The following is a 22819-nucleotide window of genomic DNA, read 5'->3' on the forward strand; positions in this document are numbered from 1 at the left end:
TAGTTGAGTCTGTCAAATTTTTTTAGTTACTTCGGATCGTATGTTTTCCCAGTTAGTATGTTTTTTCTTGTGTTTTATTCCCAAAACGTATGAACGAGGTTCTGGTGTACTAAAGCACGGTTACACAATAAAGACGAAAGACAATACAACATTCTTTTAGAGTCTAAGGCATTTGATACAGCTAATCTTTCAAACCTGGTTCTAACTTGCTCAACTTTGTCATATTACAGTGCTTGTTTTTGTCTGCTTAATGCCCATAAAGGAGTTTTAAGTGCCTATTTTTGTTGGTTAAGATGCACTTCTTTGCTGCCTAAAGATCCAGCCTTGATGACCATGCAGGAAAGAGGCCAACATTCTCGGCCAGCTGAAGAGGCTTGGTGCATCCCTTGATTACTCACGCTACATGTTCACTATGGATGAGGTAAGCTTTGTTGCATGACTTATACTGATTGCATGGAGTGAGGACATCACTTTGTTCGCTCAAATATTGTGAGAGATAAGTGTGCAATCTTTGTTGCGTTAACTTGCTGCTTCTAAGCACATTCAGTGATAGAACTTGTACCAAAATATCTTGTGTGCGACCGTATATGAAAAACACTGTTCTCCAGACTGTGATACATTTGTTAGTTTATGAAGTATTATGGGATCAAAATGTTCCTGCTAACTGCTCTGACTCTAGTGGGTAGTTGCGATTGGTCAGATTGGCCACTGTTCACAATCACTGTCTCTCGGGAAGGTGTAACATGGTGGCTTTTTGTACAATGAATGTGAAGTTAAAGCAAATTTACATGGTATCCACGCCATGTGCACCTGTGACTGGCCATGAAACAGCACATTGAAGGCATGAAAGTCAGTATACAAATGGTACTTTGAGTACTTGCAGGCTCTAGTCGTTAAGCTTGTTTGAGTTGGAGCTGGCCTAGCATTGTAATAAACCTCTATTTCTGCCTTGCACAATGTTTCTACCACTGTAAAGTACTCTGACCCAACCAGTCAAAGGTGTATCAGTAACTTTCGCTCTATGTGGACGTAAAGCAGCACACACTGTACAATACATTCTCTGTCAAAGTAAGAAACACTTACTGAACTCTCATCTCTTTAAATGTACCAAACCTTTGCAGCCTTGGAAAATTTGTAGAGTTGTGAATTTGTCAACCTTGTTAACTTTGTCATCTGGTAATTTAGGAAATTGGGACAATTCAAACTCGTCACCTAGTTTGGTAGACATGCCCTGTTCATTGGTGTCAAATGCTTAGTAATGTCAAAGATTTGGCTTGGTTCTGCGTGATGGATGGATTGATGTTGTGAGCGTCCCCTTTGGAACGGGGCAGTGGGTTGCGCCACCAAGCCCTTGCTATTTTACTGCCTAATTGACTATCTTGGTTAAAGAAGAAACAAGAAAAAAGGGGGGGAAAAATGCGGTGAAGTCTCATAACCAAATTTTCTGACCCCCTTTGTGAACTTTGTTTTTGTACGTCTCCCTACGTTTCTCTACTTTTCTTCCACCAATCCTCCATTCGCCTCTTACTAATGTCTATTGTGGACAGGTTTACTTTCCCTCTGCACTCGCTGAACCCAAGGGCTTCAGGGAGGCCAGTGGTGCTTAAATAGACCGCTGGGCAAATATCTTTATATTCTAATAAAACATGCTTCTTCGTTTCCCTAGCTTTACCATAGCAAGCAGATGCTTCTTCTTCCTTTTTATATCTTGCTTTATTTGTGCGGGTAGATGTCTGATTTTCCCTTTATTCGTGTTCTAAGGCATTCTCAGCTCGCCTTGAAAAGTAATGAGCTTCCCTTTGAGTTATAAATTGTTCCTTTCCTGATTTCGTTTTTTCCTCTGACGTAGTTACTCATGGCAGGTTTCTTTTCCGTTGCTGCCACCCATGAGATTATTCCAGCCTCTCCGACTTTCCGCTTGACATTCTTTGTTGCTGTGTTGCTTACCCCTACAGACCGCATACCTGCTGGTAAGCTTCCTAGATTTCTTCCTCCACTGTGAATCAGTGTTATTCCTGTACAAATGCCGCAACACTCTCCCAGCGCATTTACTTTCTTCCATATTCCTTAGTCGTTCTTCATAATCAATTTTACTGTGAGCTTCCCTCACTTCAAAACTCGTCCAGCCCATATCACCTTGCACAGCTTCATTGGTAGTCTTCCCGTGAGCGCCCAATGCTAGGCGTCCCACTGACCTTTGCTTCCCATCGAGTCCTTATTGTACCCCTGATTTCAAGCAAACAACCGCGTTTCCAAGAGGAAGTCCTGGAACCATTACACTTTTCCACATACCCCGGAGCACCTTGTACCTATTGTACCCCCATTGTGTATCATTATGGCTGCATTTCCCTTCCCCTTTACTGTTATTGTTTTTTACTGTGCTTCCATATATTTATTGCCTTTGTTTATCTATATACGAAGGTGTCTATATTCTTTTACCCGAGGTATTTCCTGGCCCTGTACGTATTTCCACTGTCTGTTCACTGTTTTCATTGGATACCATAACACTTAATTTTCTAACACTAAATTTCAAACCTAAATTCTCGCCTTCCTGTCTACAGATATTAGCCAGACGTTGCAAATCACTTTGCTCGTTAGCTACCAACACAATGTCATTCGTGTAACGTAAGCCTGGAAGTTGCTGCTCTACTAATGTATCCGTCTGTTAGTATAAGAGAGTAAACCCGTTTCTTCACCATGAACATCATAAACAGCTGTGGGGATAAAGGGCACCCCTGCCTCCGTCCCTTGTTGATATCAACTTCCTCCTCGCTCCTCATCCCTTCCTATTTAACGCAAATGGTATTTTCTAAGTAAATCTCTCTCAAAAGCTATAGACAATCGTCACTAAGCCTTCCCCTTCCAGAATATCGCACAAAATGTTGCGGTCTACATTGTCATACGCTCCTGTGATGTCTAAAAAGGCCACATATAAATGTATGCTTTGTACTCATGATATTTCAATACACTGAGTTAGAACAAATAAGTTATCATCCAAACGCCTGCCTATTCTGTAGCCATTCTAAAATTTTTCCAAAATGCCATTATTCTCTGCCCATGCTTGCAGCTTTGACTTAATTGCCTACATTAGTAACCTGCATATTACTGATGTAATGGTCAACGGTCTTATATGAGACAATTTTCTCTTTTTCCACCTTACCTTTTTAAATTAAATTAATTCTACTTTGTCACCTGCTGTCTGGTATTGGTGTCGCTTTTAAAGTTTTTTCCGCTGCTTCCACCAGAGCTTCTTACTTTATAGTGCTAGTTCATTAATCAGCCTAACAGGAACCTTGTCTAGCCCTGCTTGCTTAGGAATTTCCTCTTCGGCCTTCTTGCAGTTGAACTTTGTCAGTGCCAGCTCCTTTTCCCTCTGGTTCTCTTTCATGCTCTTTTTTTCTTGAAATATAACCTCGTCATTGCCTTGGAAAGATTCGGCTGTTATTTTTGCGCGTTTGTGGTTGTGCCACGAGCAATTGGCCTAGACCGCGCTTGCTTCATCAGCTGGGTGCGCATGATCGATTGCACCGTACACAATTTTAGCCTAGGCAGCACCGACTTTGTCCATGTGAAATCGGTGCGGCCTAGGCTAGTCGCGCCTGGCGCAACCAAATGCACGCCCCAAACAACGATCCCCGATAACACCCCAATCACGGTGCAGTAATTACTCACTTGAAGCTTAAGACAATGTATTTATTTATTTAGCTGAATGTACTGTAGTAGTGTAGTCTGCTTTTTATTGGCAGCCACATGCTTAAACACGGAGCCCTCAACATATTCTAAATGATCCACAAGTGATAGGCTGGTGCCCTCTATATCGCCGCAGTAACGGCATAGAAAGGCCAAAGCAGCTACAGCCACAGTTGAAGTCGGGAGCGGGGCAACATCAGCGTTTGCGAGATCAACCACAAAAGAACCTTCATTTGGCCGCTACTTCTGCTGCAATCTCCACGTTTGTTAATCGAAGCATTTTGAAATACTATTTAAGTGCCGTCTGCCAAGGCGTCTATGAGTGAGCCCACTGAGCATGCGCATGCGTCTTTGTGGATGCAAACCAGGAGTTCTCGCAAGGCGCAACACCAAGGAGGAGTCATTGCGTAAAATGCAATGCGTCGTTGACTTCTTCAAACTAGCCAAGCTGGTGTGTGTGTATGCTGCTACCTTCAAATGGCACCCTCGACGCGATCGATGTGTGTAGCTATAGTGCGCAGCAGTCGGGAACAACCATCATGCCACCTCTATCTTGGAGCATTTTGTGGGAAAGCTGACCACCTGTCAACAGAGCGCATGTGGTCTGGGACGGTGGAGTTCGATACATGTATGTCCATTTTGCGTCCGACCCCATTCGAAATTAAAAATTAAAAATGCGTGCGATTTTCCAGGTGATATGGAACGTGTTTGATATACGCAATAATTCAATATATCTGTGTTCAATATATCGAGGTTTCGCTGTAGTGTACAGGGTGTCCCAGCTAACTTTAGCCAAGGCTTAAAAAATATGCCAAAGCACTTTACATAGACAGGACCGAATGCATGTTGTTGGCTATTGTGTGAAGTAAGTCTCACTATTTTGTATTCTGCTTAATTGTAGAATTAGTAAAAATTAATAATTAACCAACTTTGCAATTATTAACTTCAGAGCGAAATTTCCTGTGCGAAAGTATAGAGCATTTTAGAAGGCATCAATTTCAGCAGTGTCTAACTTCCAGTTATTACATAATAATCTTTTCTGCATTCAAAAGAAAGCCTGCGAAATATGAAAAAAAGCATGTGGCATGCCCGCTTGTGTACCGCAATGGTAGTGCTTTCAAATGTGCCAAGTATGAACGAACACGTATTTCAGGAATGAATTTGTGTTTCCAGTGACGGTCATTGTCTGTATTGAAGTTGTTATGGTTACTGAAGTTGTTGATGGAGTTGATGTTGATGTTTCTGATGTTGCGGCGGGAGTTGCTGAGGTAGTGTTTCCATCAGAATTGGCCTTTGATTTTTTGCGCAGATTGACATGGGTCACTATGGGTCGCTGGTACATTGCGTGCTTTTGGAAGACTTGTCTGGTGGCAAAAGCATTCTGCCAGGCATTGCAGGAGGCTCTTCTGAGGCTGCTGTGACGCGATAAGGAATCAGTGCTACTGTCATATGGCAGGGCGCAGCGCTCAGTGCCTGCAACACTTCTGTAGAGGCAGCAGCTCATTGGGGTGTCGTGCACGGAAAAAAATTTGTGTTACGAAGTGGTTTGGTCTCCCAACGTACGTGGTTCATTTACTGCTGCTGATAGTGCATTGTCTTCCTTGTGAAAAGAGAACACGATGGTGGTGGTTTCCTTTCATTGTCTTGGCGGGAAGGCAGGCTGCTTCATGTCACTGCTAGAAGTATTGGTGGCATTCTTTCCTTGACTGGTGTAAATGGTACCACAGTCTCAGTTAATGCAGCTTGGAATCCTGGATGTTCGATCACTGGACGATGCTGCAGTAGACATGGCTTCACTGTGCGCTTCCAGTGATATGCCTGTGCATGGCAAATTCGAGCTACCATACCCAAACGAAGCAATTGCGTGAAGCACGGGCTGCGGGATGAGCTTAATAGAAGAATCGCATGACTTGAAACTGGGCGGCGGGTCGCACATACAAGGAAGCAGTAAGTGCATTCGATGCTTCAACGACAGGTGTCCGATAACGTGATGAAGATGCGCATGACGGCAATTTATGCATGAAGGAGAAACCTGGTGGACGGTTTGGTCTCGAAGAAAAGCAACATGGGTATCAGTCAGCTTACAGATGCTTTAACTTTGTCCACTGTGTGCGGGGAAATTATGCTAAGCATGGGATTCTGCTTAGTCTTTTCTGGAGGATCACTACGTGGGAAGCTTGTCGATGATCTACTAATATGGGGTTTTGTTTGGCACTGATCATGACCACTACATGGAGGTGCCATGTGACTGTGGCTACCCAATTGCAATGTCTGTAGCTCAGCTCTTGGATCATGAGGGGGCCTGCAGCATATACTTAAATTCGACTAATCATCTCTTTTTTGATTACCTCCCACAATTCGTTGTTTTCAAAGATGTGCGTGAAGTAGAAGTGTAATGCCTCACCGGGGACATATTCATTGAAGTTGGCGGCCATATCCTATCCCGACCATGATGTAGTGGTTCCTGTCTGTCTTCCTGTCTGTGTTCTTGTGTGCGATTTCCTAGAAAATGGCGAGTAACCGTCTGGCTGCCACCGATGACACAAACATTGGCCGCAGTTAGTTTTTCGTGCGAAATAGTAGCTGGTAAATAAACTGATATCTTCATTTTATTTTTCGTTACAAGCGATGACCACTGTCAAATCTGTAGCATGTATGAGAGCTGCGGTACGAGGCAAGTTCAACTCAGAGCCCGCGTATGGCGACGAGTGCATTGCATTTGAGACAGCTTGACTGCATCATCCGCCTCACAGTCTGGATGCCAAAAATAGCAGCCCACCTTAATTTTTTTTGAGAAATTCATGTGATGAGAAATGAAGCGTTCTCATAGCAATGCGTTTTGTGATCGTTTAGTTCTTTATGAAGCAGCGCAGCTGCTGCTTTGCTTTGAAGCTGGTTAGGCTAAGCGGTACCATCGGCACTTGCTTGGCACTGTTCCGACAGCAGTGGGCAGCAGATGGCGACTTACATGGTTGACATGAAAGCTCTCCACCAGCAGTGGTTGTGCGGCCTGCCAATATGGGAAGCTGGCCTCTGTTTATTTGCTCGTTTGAAAATGTGCATTTTCACAAATTCTGGAAGTGGTCGGAAATAGTTGCATGCAGTGCACTGCTGCTTGCATGCATTTCCGCAGCAAAGTACATTGTATTTTCACCATATAGACAAAATTTGTCCTTTGTAGCTGATACATATTAAATTATAGCTGGGTCCATTAAAGCGGACTTCGTTGCATTGATAACATGCAGACCAAACTAAGTGAGAAGGATGGTCTGTTATATCCAAGACTATGTTATATGCGGAACCATTGTAATGGACATGGACTGTACCTATGAAACACGTGACTTGTTACCATATTTGGGAGACTACGGGTGTGTGCTGTAGGTGTTAGCACATCGTATTTGGTGTAATGTTTGCTGCTGTCAGTGCATTCGTTGTTCGCTGTGCGACAGCCATGCTCTTTGTCATGACTGAAATACATGTAACCAGTTTTTGTTTGATGAGTGTATAGCGCATGTTCCCGTGCAGTAAGATGTAGTTTAATAGTTATTATATAGTTAAATAATGGTTTCAGTTTCTCATTTACTGGCGAAAACTAGTTCTCAAGCAGGGTTGAAGGGACAAAACTAGCCAGAATGTGTCCCTTGCACTGAATGTTTGAAATAATGAACGATAAACCAAGCAGACAAATACATCAGTGTGTTTACTTTTATCCTAGTTGTGCCACCAGGTATCGCGAGTCTAGTTCCTCTTAAAATACTATAGCAAGAATATTGCTGCATCACGTTCGTTGACACTCCTCACCAACACGAACCTAATTGAGTGTCCATAATGAATGCTAACCTATGTCGTCACCTCAAAGAAGTTCGCGTCGCCAATGGCGCCACTGTTGCTGTCAGGGGTACGTGCACTGCTCGCATAGGAATTGCTGGCCGCCAAGTTCCAGTCCTGTTCACCGTGCTGACCAGTTGCCCTCATGACCTAATCTTCGGGCTCGACTTTCTGACAACGCATTCTGCCCTCATCGACTGTTCCACCGGTACACCGTGCCTCGAGCTTTCTCTTCTTTCAGACGTTCGCCCCGAACAACCGAACACCCTCTGCACTACAGTGTTTGTTCGCTTACCTCCAAAAGCCCTAACCTTTGTCGAATTGGCTTTAACGGCAACCGTGCCTGATGGCGACTATGTCGTCGCACATATTCGTGATGTCCTCCTGGCACGTGGCATCTCTGTGCCACACTCCGTCGTAACCCTTGCCTCTAATCGGATGTGTCTCCCTGTTATCAATTTTGGCTTGACGAAGCAAGTGTTACCTAAAGGCATAGCGGTGGCCACGCTCTGGTCAGTGACATATGACCACGTCACTGCTTTTGCAACCGACGCATCTCCAGATCCTCCTTATTACCCGCAGGATGCCTTGAACCTCGACGGCCCATTACGTCCCATGGTCGCTCCAGACCTCACACCTGACCAAGCAGCCGCCCTGTATTGCCTTTTGCTTTTCTACCACGGCATATTTGACACTGACAATCGAACACTTGGTCAGACGTCCCTTGTTACGCATCGCATAAACACTGTTGATGCTGTTCCCATTCACCGCCGACCGTATCGCGTGTCCACGGCCGAGTGGCAAGTTATTCAGCAGGAAGTAAACAAGATGCTCGCCAGAGGCACTCTTGAGTCGTCGTCGAGTCCTTGGGCGTCGCCGGTCGTGCTCGTCAAAAAGAAAGATGGCACGTGGCGTTTCTGTGTTGCATTACCGCCACCTAAACCGAATTACTAAAAAGGACGTTTTCCCTTTACCACAAATCGTCGACGCTCGTGATTGTCTTCACAGTGCCAAATACTCTTCATCCATCGACCTTCGATCTGGTTATTGGCAGATTTCCGTCGATGAGCAAGACCAAGAAAAGACCGCTTTTGTCACTCCAGTCGGCCTCTACCAATGCAAGGTTATGCCGTTCGGTTTATGCAATGCCCCCGCCACGTTCGAACGGATGATCGACTCCCTGCTTCAAGGTTTCAAATGGTCAACTTGCCTTTGTTACCTCGACAACGTTCTTGTATTTTCTCCTACAATTTAGACGCCCCTTCAGCACGTCGCAGCTATCCTTGATGTCTTCCACAAGGCTGGGCTCCAATTAAACTCATCGAAGTGCCACTTCGGGCGCCGAAAGATTACAGTGCGAGGCCATCTTGTTGATGCTACCGGAGTACAACCCGACCCGGAAAAGGTTCGAGCAGTAATGGCTTTTCCTGTACCATCAGTCTGTCAAAGACGTCCGGAGTTTTGTGGGGCTCTGTTCTTATTTCCGACGGTTCGTGAAAGATTTCGCAGCAATCGCTCGACCATTCACTGAACTATAAACGGGGTAAATTGGTGGTTAAGACATGCCTTTTACGTGGGGTTCCCCTCAGGCTGCCACATTTTCACGCCTTATCGCGATTCTCTCCAATCCACCGGTCTTGGCCCACTTTGACCCGTTCGCACCTACAGAGGTCCGAACCGATGCCAGTGGTTATGGGATCGGTGCCGTCTTAACGCCAACACGGACATGACCGCATTATAGCCTACGCTAGCTTATAGCCTTCTGACAACTGCAGAGCGCAACTATTGGATTACCGAACGCGAATGTCTTGCTCTCGTCTGGGCTGTTTCAAAGTTCCGCCCATATTTATATGGCAAGCGCTTCTCAGTAATGACATACCATCATACGCTCTGTTGGCTTTCGTCGCTCGAGGATCCTGCTGGCCTTCTCGGTCGTTGGGCCCTCGCACTGCAAGAATATCCCTGCACAGTGACTTGCACATGTCGGGACGCCAACACCAGGACACAGATGCGTCTCTCGCTACCCTGTTTAAGACGCGACCTCTACATCTGATATTGACACCGACGCCTGTGTTCTCTCTGTTTTTCCACTGCTCCATGTCGCCGACGAGCAGCGCCATGACCCGTCCTTGCGTATTGACACGTGTACGTATATTTATCGGGCGACCACGTTTCGCCACCTAACAAATCTTGTTGCACAGCGCGGGACGCGCCTGCATGTATCCGAAGTTTCTGGAAAGTTATCGATGCTTCTATCTGCTGTCTGTTGTCGCCGAACCTTGTGTTATCTGATTTCATCGCGTGACGCAAATGGTGTAAAACTTTGTGGAAGGCACGCGGGTCGCAACGATTAGTCTGGAACATTCGATGACTACTGTATAAAAGCCGACGCGCTGGACTTTCTGATCAGATATTCTACGATCGCCGACCGTGTTCGCCGCTATCGTTGTGCTATAAGTGTAGCCTGTTTTTGTGGGCGCAGATTCGCCCAATAAAAGTTAGTTTTGTCCTTCGCAGTATTGCTACTGTGTTCGTCAACGTCACCACCACGTGACATCTGGTGGAGGTGCTTTTTGTTTATGTACCGGATGCCCCCGACAAGCCGTGATCCAAGCCCGGACCGCAAAGAGAACACCAACGTAGTCCCGGACCATCGAGCAAGCCGCCGTCTTCATAGCTGCCCCCGGAGCACGGACTTCTACCGGAGAAGACCAAGAAGATTGTGACCAAGGCAACCCCAATGGCAGCCCCAGCGTCCGCCATCATGCTGCAGTAGCCCAGGGAACCACCGACGTTCCGCGGTTCCACATTTAAGGACCCAAAAAGCGGCTTGAAACGTATGAGAGGGTCGCTACGTTTAACAGCTGGGCAAGCGACGACAAGCTGCAACATGTTTATTTCCGCATTGGAGGACGCCGCCAGGACGTGGTTGGAGAATCGAGAAGCCACCTTGACGACGTGGGACCTCTTCCAAAGCGGCTTCCTGCAAACATTTACAAGCGTCGTGCAAAAAGAGCGAGCCCAAGCTCTACTGGAGACCAGAGCGCAGCTGCCGAATGAGACGATCGCGATCTTCACTGAGGAAATGAGCCGTCTGTTCCGCCACGCCGACCCAGAAATGTCCAGGGAGAAGAAAGCCCGCCTACTGATGCGTGGTGTAAAGGAGGAACTTTTCGCCGGTATGGTAAGAAGCCCACCGAAGACCGTCGACGAGTTTCTTTGTGAGGCGACGAGCATCGAGAAGACACTGGAATTGCGGAACTGGCAATTCGACCAACGCACCAAGCCAACAGGCTACGCCGGAACTCAATCACTGGCCACGGACGATCTGTGCGAGACCATCAGAGCCATTGTGCGCGAAGAACTGTGCAAGGCCTTGCCATCGTCGCAGCCTCAAGTGGCCTCGATCGCCGACATCGTGAAAGAAGAGGTGCACCGATCGCTTGGCGTTCCTGAGGTGCAACCACAATTACCGCAGCCCCAGCCAGAAGCGATGACTTACGCCGCCATTGCACGCCGTCAAGGTCCCCCTCTGTGACCGCGCCAGGGCCCTGTAATGCCGCAATCCTGTCGTCTGCCGCTTCCAGCACGACCACCTGTCGCCCAGCGCACCTACGCGAGAAAGACGGACATTTGGCGCACCCCCGACCACCGCCCGCTCTGCTACCACTGCGGCGAAGCTGGCCATGTGTACCGCCGATGCCCATACTGCAACCTGGGATTGCGAGGCTTCGCCGTCAATGCACAGCGCCCGAGGGAAGGTGAACGCCCTCATGACATCGCCGACTACCTCGCTGCTACTCAGTGGAGCCCTCGACGACCGTTCCGTTCACTGTCACCAGGCCGCTGCCTGTCGCCGCAGCGAGAACCATACACTGGCCCAGCCTGGTGCTGGTCCGTCAGCCCATATCCGGAAAACTAAAAGCAGCAACCGTTGGAGGTGTGATTGCTGTTCGTCGAACTGACGAAGATCCTCCGCCGCCGCTGAAGATGGCGAAAAGACTATCTCGACGACATAACGACGACACACCGCCGTCCCGACGAAGTCTGGCAGGAAAGAACACGCTGACAAAAGACCACCTGACGACGCCACGTACCAACCACAGGTCAACGCGACGCAGCCGTGATTTGACGCCAAGGCCTGACTGTAACGCAAGACAAAGAACCACCGACCTCGACGTGCTTCTCGACGGCCACGCAGTCACCGCCTTAGTAGACACAGGAGCTGATTACTCCGCCATGAGTGGACCCATCGCAGCCCAATTGAAGAAAGTTAAGACAGCATGGGAAGGCCCGTTAATTCGGACCGCTGGAGGACACTTCATCACGCCGAGTGGAATCTGCACGGCAAGAATTACCATTCATGACCGGACTTACCTTGCCACCTTCGTTATCCTGCAACAGTGTTCACGAGACGTCATTCTCGGCATGGACTTCCTGAACCAACACGGCGCAATCGACCTGAAGTCGAAGTCAATAACGCTGTCGGAAGATCAAGCGATACCGCCGGAGAGCCCTCGTAGTCACCACGCCTTGAGTGTGCTCTTAGATCAAGTGAGCATCCCGCGTTGCTCCAGCATTGTTATTTCGGTCGGCACCGAAACACCTGCTGACGTGGAAGGCGTCATCGAAGGCGACCAATGTCTACTGCTCGACCGTGAAATTTGCATCGCAAGAGAGATCGACTGCACGGAGGAAACACGAAATTGTTGCTGACAAACTTCAGCGAGGAGTTCAAGCACATCAACAAGGGCACGACAATCGCATACATCGAGGAAATTCAGGAAACCAGCGATGCGTTTGTCCTCTCGGATTCTGTCGCATCTACCCCGACGACCATAGTTCCCGAGCCAGACTTCGGCATAAATCCAAGTCTCCTCGTGATTAAGCAGCAACAGCTCATAAGTCTGCTTCGACGATGCAAAGACTGCTTTTCGACGTCGAGGATTCAACAAACACCAGTCGCAAAGCATCGCATAATAACCGAGGAGTGCGCTCGACCACTCCTCCAGAGCCCTTACCGAGTTTCGACGTGAGAACGCGAAGCTATAAGACAACAAGTCGACGAAATACTGCGCGACGACATCATCCAGCCGTCAAAAAGGCCGTAAGCATCTCCAGTTGTTTTAGTGAAGAAAAAGGACGGAACCCTACGTTTCTGCATCGATTATCATCGACTGAAGAAAATGACGAAGAAAGACGTATACCCCCTCCCACGGATGGACGACGCATTGGATCTGCTCTGCAATGCTAAATACTTCTCATCGATGGACCCCAAGTCTTGGAACTGGCAAATAGACGTCGACGAAAGGGATCTCGAAAAGACTGCCTTCATCACGCCAGACGGCCTCTATGAGTTCAAGTTTATGCCCTTTGGACTGTGCTCGGCGCCTGCAACGTTCGAGCGCGTGATGGACACGGTTTTAGCAGGATTGAAGTGGCAGACCTGTCTTGTTTACTTGGATGACGTCGTCGTCTTCGCCGGAAATTTCGACGATTACCTTAAGCGGCTTGTGACACTATTAGAGGCCATCAAGTCATCAGGGCTCACTCTGAAGCCGGAAAAGTGTCGCTTCGCTTAGATGAGCTTCTATTCCTAGGCCACATCATCAGCAAATCTGGAGTACGCCCCGACCCGCAGAAGACAGCTGCCATCGCAAAGTTCCCGCAGCCAATTGACAAGAAGGCAGTGTGCAGATTCCTTGGCATGTGTGCGTACTATAGGCGCTTTGTCAAGGACTTTTCACGCATCGTGGAGCCGCTAACACATCTAACGAAATGTGATGTCGAGTGCAAGTGGGAAACGCCGCAGGCCGACGCATTTCAAGAACTCAAACGACGCATGCAGTCGCCGCCGGTACTTGCACACTTCGACGAGGACGCCGATGCTGAAATCCACACTGACGCCAGTAGCCTAGGCCTCGGTGCCGTCCTAGTCCAGAGGAAAGAAGGACTTGAAAGGGTCGTCGACTGAACAATATCACGAAGAAGGATGTGTACCCCCTCCCACGGATAGACGACGCATTGGATCGGCTCTGCAACGCTAAATACTTCTCGTCGACGGACCTCAAGTCTGGCTACTGGCAAATAGAAGTCGACGAGAAAGATCGCGAAAAGACTGCCTTCATCACGCCAGACGGCCTCTACGAGTTCAAGGTCATGCCATTCGGACTGTGCTCGGCGCCTGCAACGTTTCAGCGCGTCATGGACACGGTGTTAGCCGGACTGAAGTGGCAGACGTGCCTTGTCTACCTGGATGACGTCGTTGTCATCGCCGGAAATTTCGACGATCACCTTAGGCGGCTTGCGACAGTGTTATAAGCCATCAAGTCATCAGGGCTCACTCTGAAGCCGGAAAAGTGCCGCTTCGCTTACGATGAGCTTTTGTTCCTAGGCCATGTGATCAGCAAATCAGGAGTACGCCCCGACCCACAGAAGACAGCTGCCATCGCAAAGTTCCCGCAGCCAACCGACAAGAAGGCAGTGCGCAGATTCCTTGGCATGTGTACCTACTATAGGCGCTTTGTCAAGGGCTTTTCACGCATCGCGGAGCCGCTAACACATCTAACCAAATGTGGTGTCGCGTTCAAGTGGGAAACGCCGCAGGCCAAGGCATTTCAAGAACTCAAACGACGCATACAGTCGCCGCCGGTACTTGCACACTTCGACGAGGACGCCGATACCGAAATCCACACTGACGCCAGTAGCCTAGGCCTCGGTGCCATCCTAGTCCAGAGGAAAGGCGGACTTGAATGGGTGATATCTTATGCTAGCCGGTTGCTGTCAAAAGCGGAAGGCAATTATTCTACGACTGAAAAGAAATGGCTCTCCATCATTTGGGCTACAGCAAAATTCCGCCCTTACCTCTATGGCAGGCCATTCAAAGTCGTCAGTGACCATCGCGCGTTGTGTTGGATAGCCAACTTAAAGGACCGTTCAGGACGGCTGGCACGGTGGAGCCTCAGACTGCAAAAATATGACGTCACCTTAATATACAAGTCCGGAAGAAAACACTCCGATGCAGACTGCTTATCACACGCCCCCATCGATCCCTCGCCACAAGACGACGAGGACGATGACGCCTTCCTTGGAATAATAAGCGCGGAAGACTTGACTAAACAGCAGCGAGCAGTCCCGGAGCTAAAAGGCCTTGTCGAGTACTTGGAAGGGAACACCGACGTTGTCCCTAGGGCATTTAAGCGCGGATTGTCTTCGTTCATGCTACAAAACAACCTGCTCGTGAAGAACTTCTCACCAGTCCGTGCCAGCTGGCTTCTTGTTGTACCGTCAGCGCTGCGTCCAGAAGTACTGCACTCCCTACACAACGATCCAACCGCTGGGCACCTCAAATTACTGGACAAGAAAGGTATTACTGGCCGCGTCTGACCGCCGACGTCGGCCATTACATAAAGACATGCCGTCATGCCGTATGGTGGTGTCAGCGACGCAAGACACCACCGACAAGGCCAGCAGGATTACTACAGCCGATCAAACCTCCTTACCGACCATTTCAGCAGATCGGGATGGATTTGTTGGGACCGTTTCCGGCGTCATCATCCGGAAATAAGTGGATCGTCGTGGCGACGGACTATCTCACCCGCTTTGCTGAAACTAAAGCTCTACCGAAGGGCAGCGCAGCCGACGTGGCGAAATTTTTCGTCGAGAACATTCTTCTGCGACATGGTGCCCCAGAAGTCCTCATCACCGACAGAGGAACAGCGTTTACAGCAGAGCTCACATAAGCAATTCTGCAGTACAGCCATACAAGCCACAGGAGGACAACTGCCTATCACCCGCAGACGAATGGTCTCACGGAGCGCCTGAACAAGACCCTCGCCGACGTGCTAGCAATGTACGTCGACGTCGAACACAAGACCTGGGATGCCGTTCTGCCGTACGTAACATTCGCTTACAACACCGCAGTGCAAGAAATAACACAGGTCACGGCGTTTAAGCTGGTTTACGGCAAGAACGCGACGACGACGCTCGACGCCATGCTGCCGCACGTCACTGACGAGGAGTATCTTGACGTTACAACCTATCTGCAGCACGCCGAAGAAACCCAACAGCTCGGCCGCCTATGGATCAAGACCCAGCAGCGTACCGACAGCCAACACTACAACCTCCGATGATGCTTCGAGTATCAGCCCGGTGACCGTGTTTGGGTATGGACCCTGATACGCCGACGAGGACTGAGTGATAAGCTATTGCGACGGTATTTCGGACCCTACAAGGTCATCCGAGGTATTGGGGCACTGGACTATGACGTCGTGCCAGATGGCATTTCGCATTCACAGCGGCGCCGCGCACGATCTGAAGTGGTCCACGTGGTGCGCCTTAAACCCTTTATGGACGCTTACGAACTTCTTTATTTTGTTGTTTTCTTTGCTACGAGTGCTTTTCTTTATTTCGTTTGTTTGCAGCATCGGGTCGATGCTTTTTAAGAGGGGGGGTAGTGACACGTGTACTTATATTTATCGGGCGACCATGTTTTGCCGCCTAACAAACCTTATCGCACAGCGTGGGACGTGCCTGCATGTATCCGAAGTTTCTGGAAAGTTATCGATGCTTCTATCCGCTGTCTGTTGTCGCCGAACCTTGTGTTACCTGATTTCATCGTGTGACGCGAATGGTGTAGAACTTTGTGGTAGGCACGCGGGTCCCAACGATCAGTCTGGAACATTCGATGACTACTGTATAAAAGTCGATGCGCTGGACCCGCTGATCAGATTTTCGACGATCGCCAACCGTGTTCGCTGCTATCGTTGTGCTGTAAGTGTACCCTGTTTTTGTAGGCACAGGTTCGCCCAATAAAAGTTAGTTTTGTCCTTCACAGTATTGCTACTGTGTTCTTCAACGTCACCACCACGTGACAGTATCGTCATTGACCACCTGGAATCGTCACTTGCCGACAGTTCCCTTCGTTCATTCACATTTCAAGATGGCGTACTCTACCGCCACAATGTTCACCCCGACGGCCCTGCATTACTCCTTGTGATCCATAAACACCTTCGCTTGGCTGTTCTCCGCGAACTTCACTACCTGCCCACTGCCGGTCACCTGGGTGTGTCACGTACCTACAACCAGATCCCCCGACGCTTCTTATGGCCAGGGCTTGCTCGCTCCGTTCGAAGATCCATAGCTGCGTGTGAGAAATGCCAGCGACACAAGACACCATCGACGGTCCCTGCTGGGTACCTTCAACCACTCGACATTCCCGTGGAACCATTCTTTCGGGTTGGTTTGGACTTACTTGGCCCTTTTCCTCTTTCTACTGCTGGGAACAGGTGGATCGCTGTGGCCACAGATTTCGCCATGCGCTACGCCATCACCTGAGCGCTTCCTACAAGCTGCGTCACAGATGTCACCGATTTCCTTCTACGCGACATGATATTATTACATGGACAACTTCTTACAGACCGTGGCCGGACATTCCTACTAAAACTTATCGTGGACATCCTGCAGTCCTGTGCCACGAGGCACAAGCTATCCACGTCATACCATCCGCAAACAAATGGCCTCATGGAGCGTCTCAATCGCACTTTCACAGACATGCTCGCGAAATATGTTTCTTCAGACCACACTGACTGGGACCTCGCGCTACCGCTTGTCACATTTGCTTATAATTTCTTGTGCCACGACAGAGCCAGTTCTTCCCCATTTTCCCTTCTGTTCGGTCGAGAACCAGCACTGCCCCTCGACACAACCCTCCCGGTTCACGCGGCACAGACCAGTGAATATGCGCTTGACACCATCGCCCTCTGTGCCCACGCAAGCGAAATTGCCCGTGACCGCCTTCTGAAATCCCAAGAGAGTCAAAGGCGTTTGTACGACCGGTGACACCAAGACGTGCGCTTCCTGCCTGGTTCATTGGTACTTCTATGGTCTCTGTCGCGTCAGGTTGGCCTTTCAGAAAAACTGCTCTCTCTTTACACAGGCCCATACCGAGTGCTTCATGCCGTGACTCCCATCACCTACGAGATCGCCGCTGATGCCCCTTCTGCTTTCCAGGGGTCGATGAGAGATATTTTGTTCGATACGCATTCTGTTCGGTTGCTGCAACGTCACAAAGTGGCAGTACGCAAAATTTGTGACAACGGGGCGGAGAGAGCAGCCAATCAGGAAGCGGTGACCTCCCCGGAAGCTTACTTCCGTCGTTTGTCGTCTGCTTGCAGGCAGTATACTACAAAACGAAATGTTTCTCGTCTTCCAAATGAATGAAATCTTTATCTAAAAAAATGTATTTTTTCTTCTCAAGCCCAAACACGTTTTCAAATACAGTCGCCGACCGATTTTCCGGACTCCGAAAATTCGGACATGCCCGATTATTCGGTCAGCCTCGCGGCACCGCCATTCTCCCCATAGACCATAATGTATAACAACTGCCGAAAGTTCGGACACCTTGCAACCTCTCGTCTGATTTTTCGGACATTCCTTGAGCCAACTCGGTCGAGAGCACCATGCACCGACTCTGACCGGTGCGTCGTTCGACTTGCTGAACGCCATTTTTGTTTTGAACAGAGCTTCCTTGCTGCCCCACGAAGTGGCGCTACTGGAAATCCCCGCTCATCATCATCGTTTCTGCCTGGTTAGATAGAGTGGCTCTGCAGCAGTTCCGGTTTGAGCTTAGTAAGCCATGTCAAGACAATCCAGCAGCTGATTTGTTTCTTCGCTGACGCTGCGAGCAGGCCGCGTTTTTCGTTTGTGCGACTGGTGTCGGCACGGTGGTGTTTGCTTTGTGTGCTGTGTCGAGGTTTCGGTGAGCCAACGCGGCATAGGTGCTTTCATAGGTGCTGACACTGCTGTATTGACATGCGCAGAACTCGACGACGGCAAGATCATTCGTCAGGTTTCTGCTGCACCGCCGGAGATGACGCACCATGTGCTACGCTGTCGTCGCATGCGGAGCATGTATAAGCAGTGACTGTGCTTTCAGCCGCTAATAGTGACCGTTCGACCCTCTCCGAGATTCAGGCTCATCTGATTGCGCGTAAACGGAATAGAGTGCAACGGCGCATTCACAATTTATTCCAAGCCTACTACCGAGCGCGAATAAGTGCGTGGAAATAAAGGATTTCTTTTTTTTTTTAATCTGCTTTTTTGGACACCTGTTTATTTGGAAATTTACGCAGTCCCCGTGAGGTCCGAATAAACGGTCGGCGACTGTAGTAGTACGTGTGACTACTGCAATTCATAACCATTAGTTTCTTTGCGTCGTCTCTAGGTGGTGTCGCGCACAGTGAGAAGAAAACAGACAAAGGAATGACGGGAGGAGTGGCGCACTTTTCAAGAGGCAGCGAGAACATTCCAGCGGCTCGCTGGCACCAATGATGGGGTCGATTTCGCTGTACAACCAACGCATTATTTGTTTCGAGAAACAAAAATGATGCGAGAATTCACTTTCTGCCATTTCTTCAAACGCGTTTCGCACCGCCACCCGCTCTCCTCCGTCCTCTAGAAATGCCAGCGCAACAACCTAATTACCCAACGGAAGCGCTATTTTCTCGAATTAAACTGTGGATTGGATCCAAATGTGCCATTACGCAGCCGCCGGTTGGATCCAATCCACCAGATGCACCATGCGAAGCCGTATGATCGCTCCAAACTTCCCAGCTCCCGTTGGGTTTGGCGCCTAGCAGACGAAATGCTTGGTAAGAAGATGATTGACAGGAGCGTGCCGTCATTTTGAGGTCACCAAAAACGTGCCCGCACCCCGTGGCTGGCGACGTCAGCGCGGAGCAGGCCAATTGCGCGCGCCGGTAACCGAACGAACGCGCTGAACAACCATCTCCGATCACACCCCAGTCCATTGATATTGTGCACATTACACGACTGAAGCAGTATCACTCTCCCAGTGATGACATTTAGATGCTCCAGACGTCGCTTCTGCCGCCGAGGGATTATGCTACACGGGCGTGGTATTTGATTGTTTGTACAAGGCGTGTGGGCACCATCACTCGAGAAAAGAGGAGGAAGAATGAACCAGGCTCAGCACTGTGAATCTAACCGGTCAGTGCTGCAACCGCTGCTGTAAATATAACCTGTAAATAGGTGCTCGTCTTAGTGGCTCGTCCTTCGCGTAACATTATTCTTAAGCAGCTGTACACTTTAGTCAAATGGAACAGTCCTAATAGGGGCAGGGTGATAGGATTTATATCAGTTTCAAGATCTCCCCTAGTTGCTAAGACGTCAAATTTATTTTGTCAAGTTTATCTGTCTTGATGCTCAGCACAAATGTGTGCATCATAATATGTTTTTTTTAGTTGATCTTACTTATTGTGCACTTTTCTCTTGTCTTCTTGAAGTGGGCTTTGTGCCACCCTGCCATTCCTACTACAGTTGGGGCTAGCAATAATATACATTAATAATAATAAAACTGCAGCCAACCATAATGATCAGGTAGGTTCATTTGTTGTATAAAATAATAGTTGATAAGGAAGCTGTAAAGCATGGCATCCTATATTGAGGGTGATTGTTAAGGGTAGCGAATTTCTGGCTTGTGACACTTCACTTTTGCCATGGTTGTGACAAGTTTAAAATTGTGTTGTTTTGCTTTTAAAGCTAGGCTTTGCAAACAATATAGTGGGCCTGGCATATTGCACCAGGTAGTATCTTTGAGTCAAGGCTGTTGTGTTGCAGATCTCTATGCTGGGCCACCTGACATAATGTAACGAAACACTTATGCTGGTTTAGAGTTCAAAGAATATTGAGCAAAAAATCTCATGTTAATTTTTGAAATTGGTGCAGCCGATAAGTGAAGCGGTCACGACAGCGTTTGTGCGGCTCTTCGATGCGGGTCTTATCTACCGGGAAAAGAAGATGGTGAACTGGTGCTACTGGCTACATTCGGCCATCTCGGACAGTGAGGTAAGCATCATGTGGGCTAGTTTTTCATTCATTATACGCTTTACTGAATCAGCTGTTTATTTTGTCTCTGAGGAAGAAATGTGATTACTCTAAGCGCTAATTAAGTCAAATTTCATAATGACATCGCAGAAATGTATATGAAAACCAGATGGAAGCCTAAAGCTGAGCCTACATGTACGCTTGTCGACGCATGCGAACTTGCATCTGTGCAGCTTGCGTTTGCCATGCCTCGTGAGGAATGATGGTTTGCATCTACTGTCGAACCCTCTTATAACAATATTCAAATGCCACGAAAATTCCATTGTTATAACCAATAATTGTTAAAACCGGATTGCATGAAAAAATCAAAATAGGCGGATGGCAGAGCTGATCTTAGCAAACTATAATGGCGGGGAGGCCAGTGCCCCTTCCCACCATCTTCCTCCACCTGGCTGCTGGTTGTGCTCACTCGTTTAACTGCTTCCTGGGCGCTCCGATCATGTGTAACAAGCCGCGGCTGTCGGTGTTATAGAATGGCACTATGGGGTCACGGGTGGCAAGCGATATGCGAACACCGCCGAGGCAGCGCTTTGGTGGGCCCAAAAGGGGCCTTTTAAAAAATTCCAGGAGGTTGCCGCAGCAGCCTGTCAGCTTGATAAATCGAGAAGAAACGCTTAGCCGAGATCGCCACAAGAGTCTCGCCACGTACGTTGCATTGCATTGCATGAGAAAACCCTATGTTCGTTAGCCTTGCCGACATCCTTCTCCAAGGTATCCAGATGCTCCACGTAGTGCAGCAGAAGGTTCCTCATAAAAACAAAGCCCCGGAAGGACTGAATCATCTGCTGAGCCTCCTGTGAGGACAACGTTGAAGCAGCCTGCCCTACCGTGTCATCGCTGCCGTCACCGCCATCGCTATCCAGTGCAAGCTATCCAGTTTGCGACGATCGCCTCATCAGTTAGAAGCACTTCGTTTCCAAATCTATAGCCGTGCGCATTCTTTTCATAGGCAATGTCGTGGATTGCCGATTATCAGTGGGCGAGTCCGTCATCTTCCGTTTCAGCAGCGAGTCAAAAGAGGCTGAGAAGCCACATGGCCAGGAACAGGTTTCAACGTAACCAACAAAGACGAACATGGACGATTATGCTGTTTGCTGAACTGCGCTGAATGAGGAGCCAGCGAGCAAGATGCGAGCAGCGCAGTTGACAAGATCCATTCGTTTTTCGGAGGGTGGCGTGACGTAGAGATATAGCTGCAGCCCATTCATGTTCGGAGGGGTGGAAGGGCGACAGGAGAGAGGCGCGTGGAGAAGGCTGAAAAATGAGTATGCGGCAGCCATTCGAGCAGCGGGCCATCATGCAGCGGCTCCAATTTCTCGTTTTCTTTTTTTTCTTTTCAAAGATTTCGCATTTCACTACCTTTTGGCTCGGACACCGAGCAGCCAGACTTAATCGGTATAACCGATAATGCGGCATTGGGGCATTGTTGTAAGCGAGTTATTTCACCATGCAAAACATAGAAAAGTTCATGGTGCAGCAGCTTCTCGTTATAACTGATATACTATTGTTAAAACCGGAATCGTTATAAGTGGGTTCGACTGTACAAGAGACATGCGCCAGCGCACACCCACTTGACTCACTCATAAACGTTTTGACTTTGTGCAACATAAATCTGCTTCGCTGTGGGTTGATTGCACCACGTAGCTGCATAGCCAGGTGTGTGGAAACGCGAGGAAGCCAGAGCGCCCATATCTGTCTGGAATAGGTATCCATTCTCGCACTGTGCTTGGACACGTACAATCTGTCCCGCTCCATCTGCTTATGTGTAGATGCACAGGTGTGAGCTTGCACGCACCAGCAAACGGGAGTGTTGTTTTGTCACCTGCTTGTTCAGGCTTGCTCGATTTCGCATCAATGCTTATTCATCTTGATTAAGTGAGTGCAGTACAATGAACATTAAAGGGGTCCGAAACACTTTTGCCCAAAACCCAAAGAAGGCTTGCAATGAATGCTTTGCCTACCAAGAAATATATTCTGCAGAGAATTTTCCAAAAGGATAATACAGCTCATGCCACTTGTGCCATGACGACTTATAGTGCAGAACTGTAATGGGGTCTTTTCTGACTCCCGTTCATTTTTCTATAGAATTCAATGCGTATGCATACCGCTTATAGTGCAGACTTGTGAGACAGCATGCCGGTTATAATGCAGTTGCCGGAAAATCCTGCAAACAAGCGAGGCAGTGAACGTGCATGTCAACGAGGTGCGTCGGCGAAGGAGAGAGTGACGAGGGCAATGCGGAGGAGGAGATGTGGAATGAGCAGACAAATAAGGAAAAAAAGGAAAAAGAAAGCGTGGCAACAGCGTGCTGGCTCAGTGGGCTTGCGAGGTTTGACTTGGTGATAGAGAATCCGTTTGCTGCGGCCACTTGTCTACGGTGTGCAGTCCACACTAA

General features: G+C 48.6%; 1 protein-coding gene across 1 annotated transcript in view; it reads left to right on the top strand.

Moving 5' to 3' along the window:
- Positions 1–339: 339 nt before the first annotated feature.
- LOC139052412 (valine--tRNA ligase, mitochondrial-like) overlaps positions 340–22819 on the top strand; it is a gene marked incomplete at its 5' end in the record, with an annotated part of 290547 nt that continues 268067 nt past the window's right edge. Inside the window, 2 exons of the mRNA XM_070529506.1 lie at positions 340–421; positions 20266–20385. Of these exons, the coding sequence (XP_070385607.1) occupies positions 340–421; positions 20266–20385 (202 nt within the window). The remainder of the gene's footprint in view (positions 422–20265; positions 20386–22819) is intronic.

The sequence above is a fragment of the Dermacentor albipictus genome, unplaced genomic scaffold, assembly GCF_038994185.2.
Source record: "Dermacentor albipictus isolate Rhodes 1998 colony unplaced genomic scaffold, USDA_Dalb.pri_finalv2 scaffold_22, whole genome shotgun sequence".
NCBI lineage: Eukaryota > Metazoa > Arthropoda > Arachnida > Ixodida > Ixodidae > Dermacentor > Dermacentor albipictus.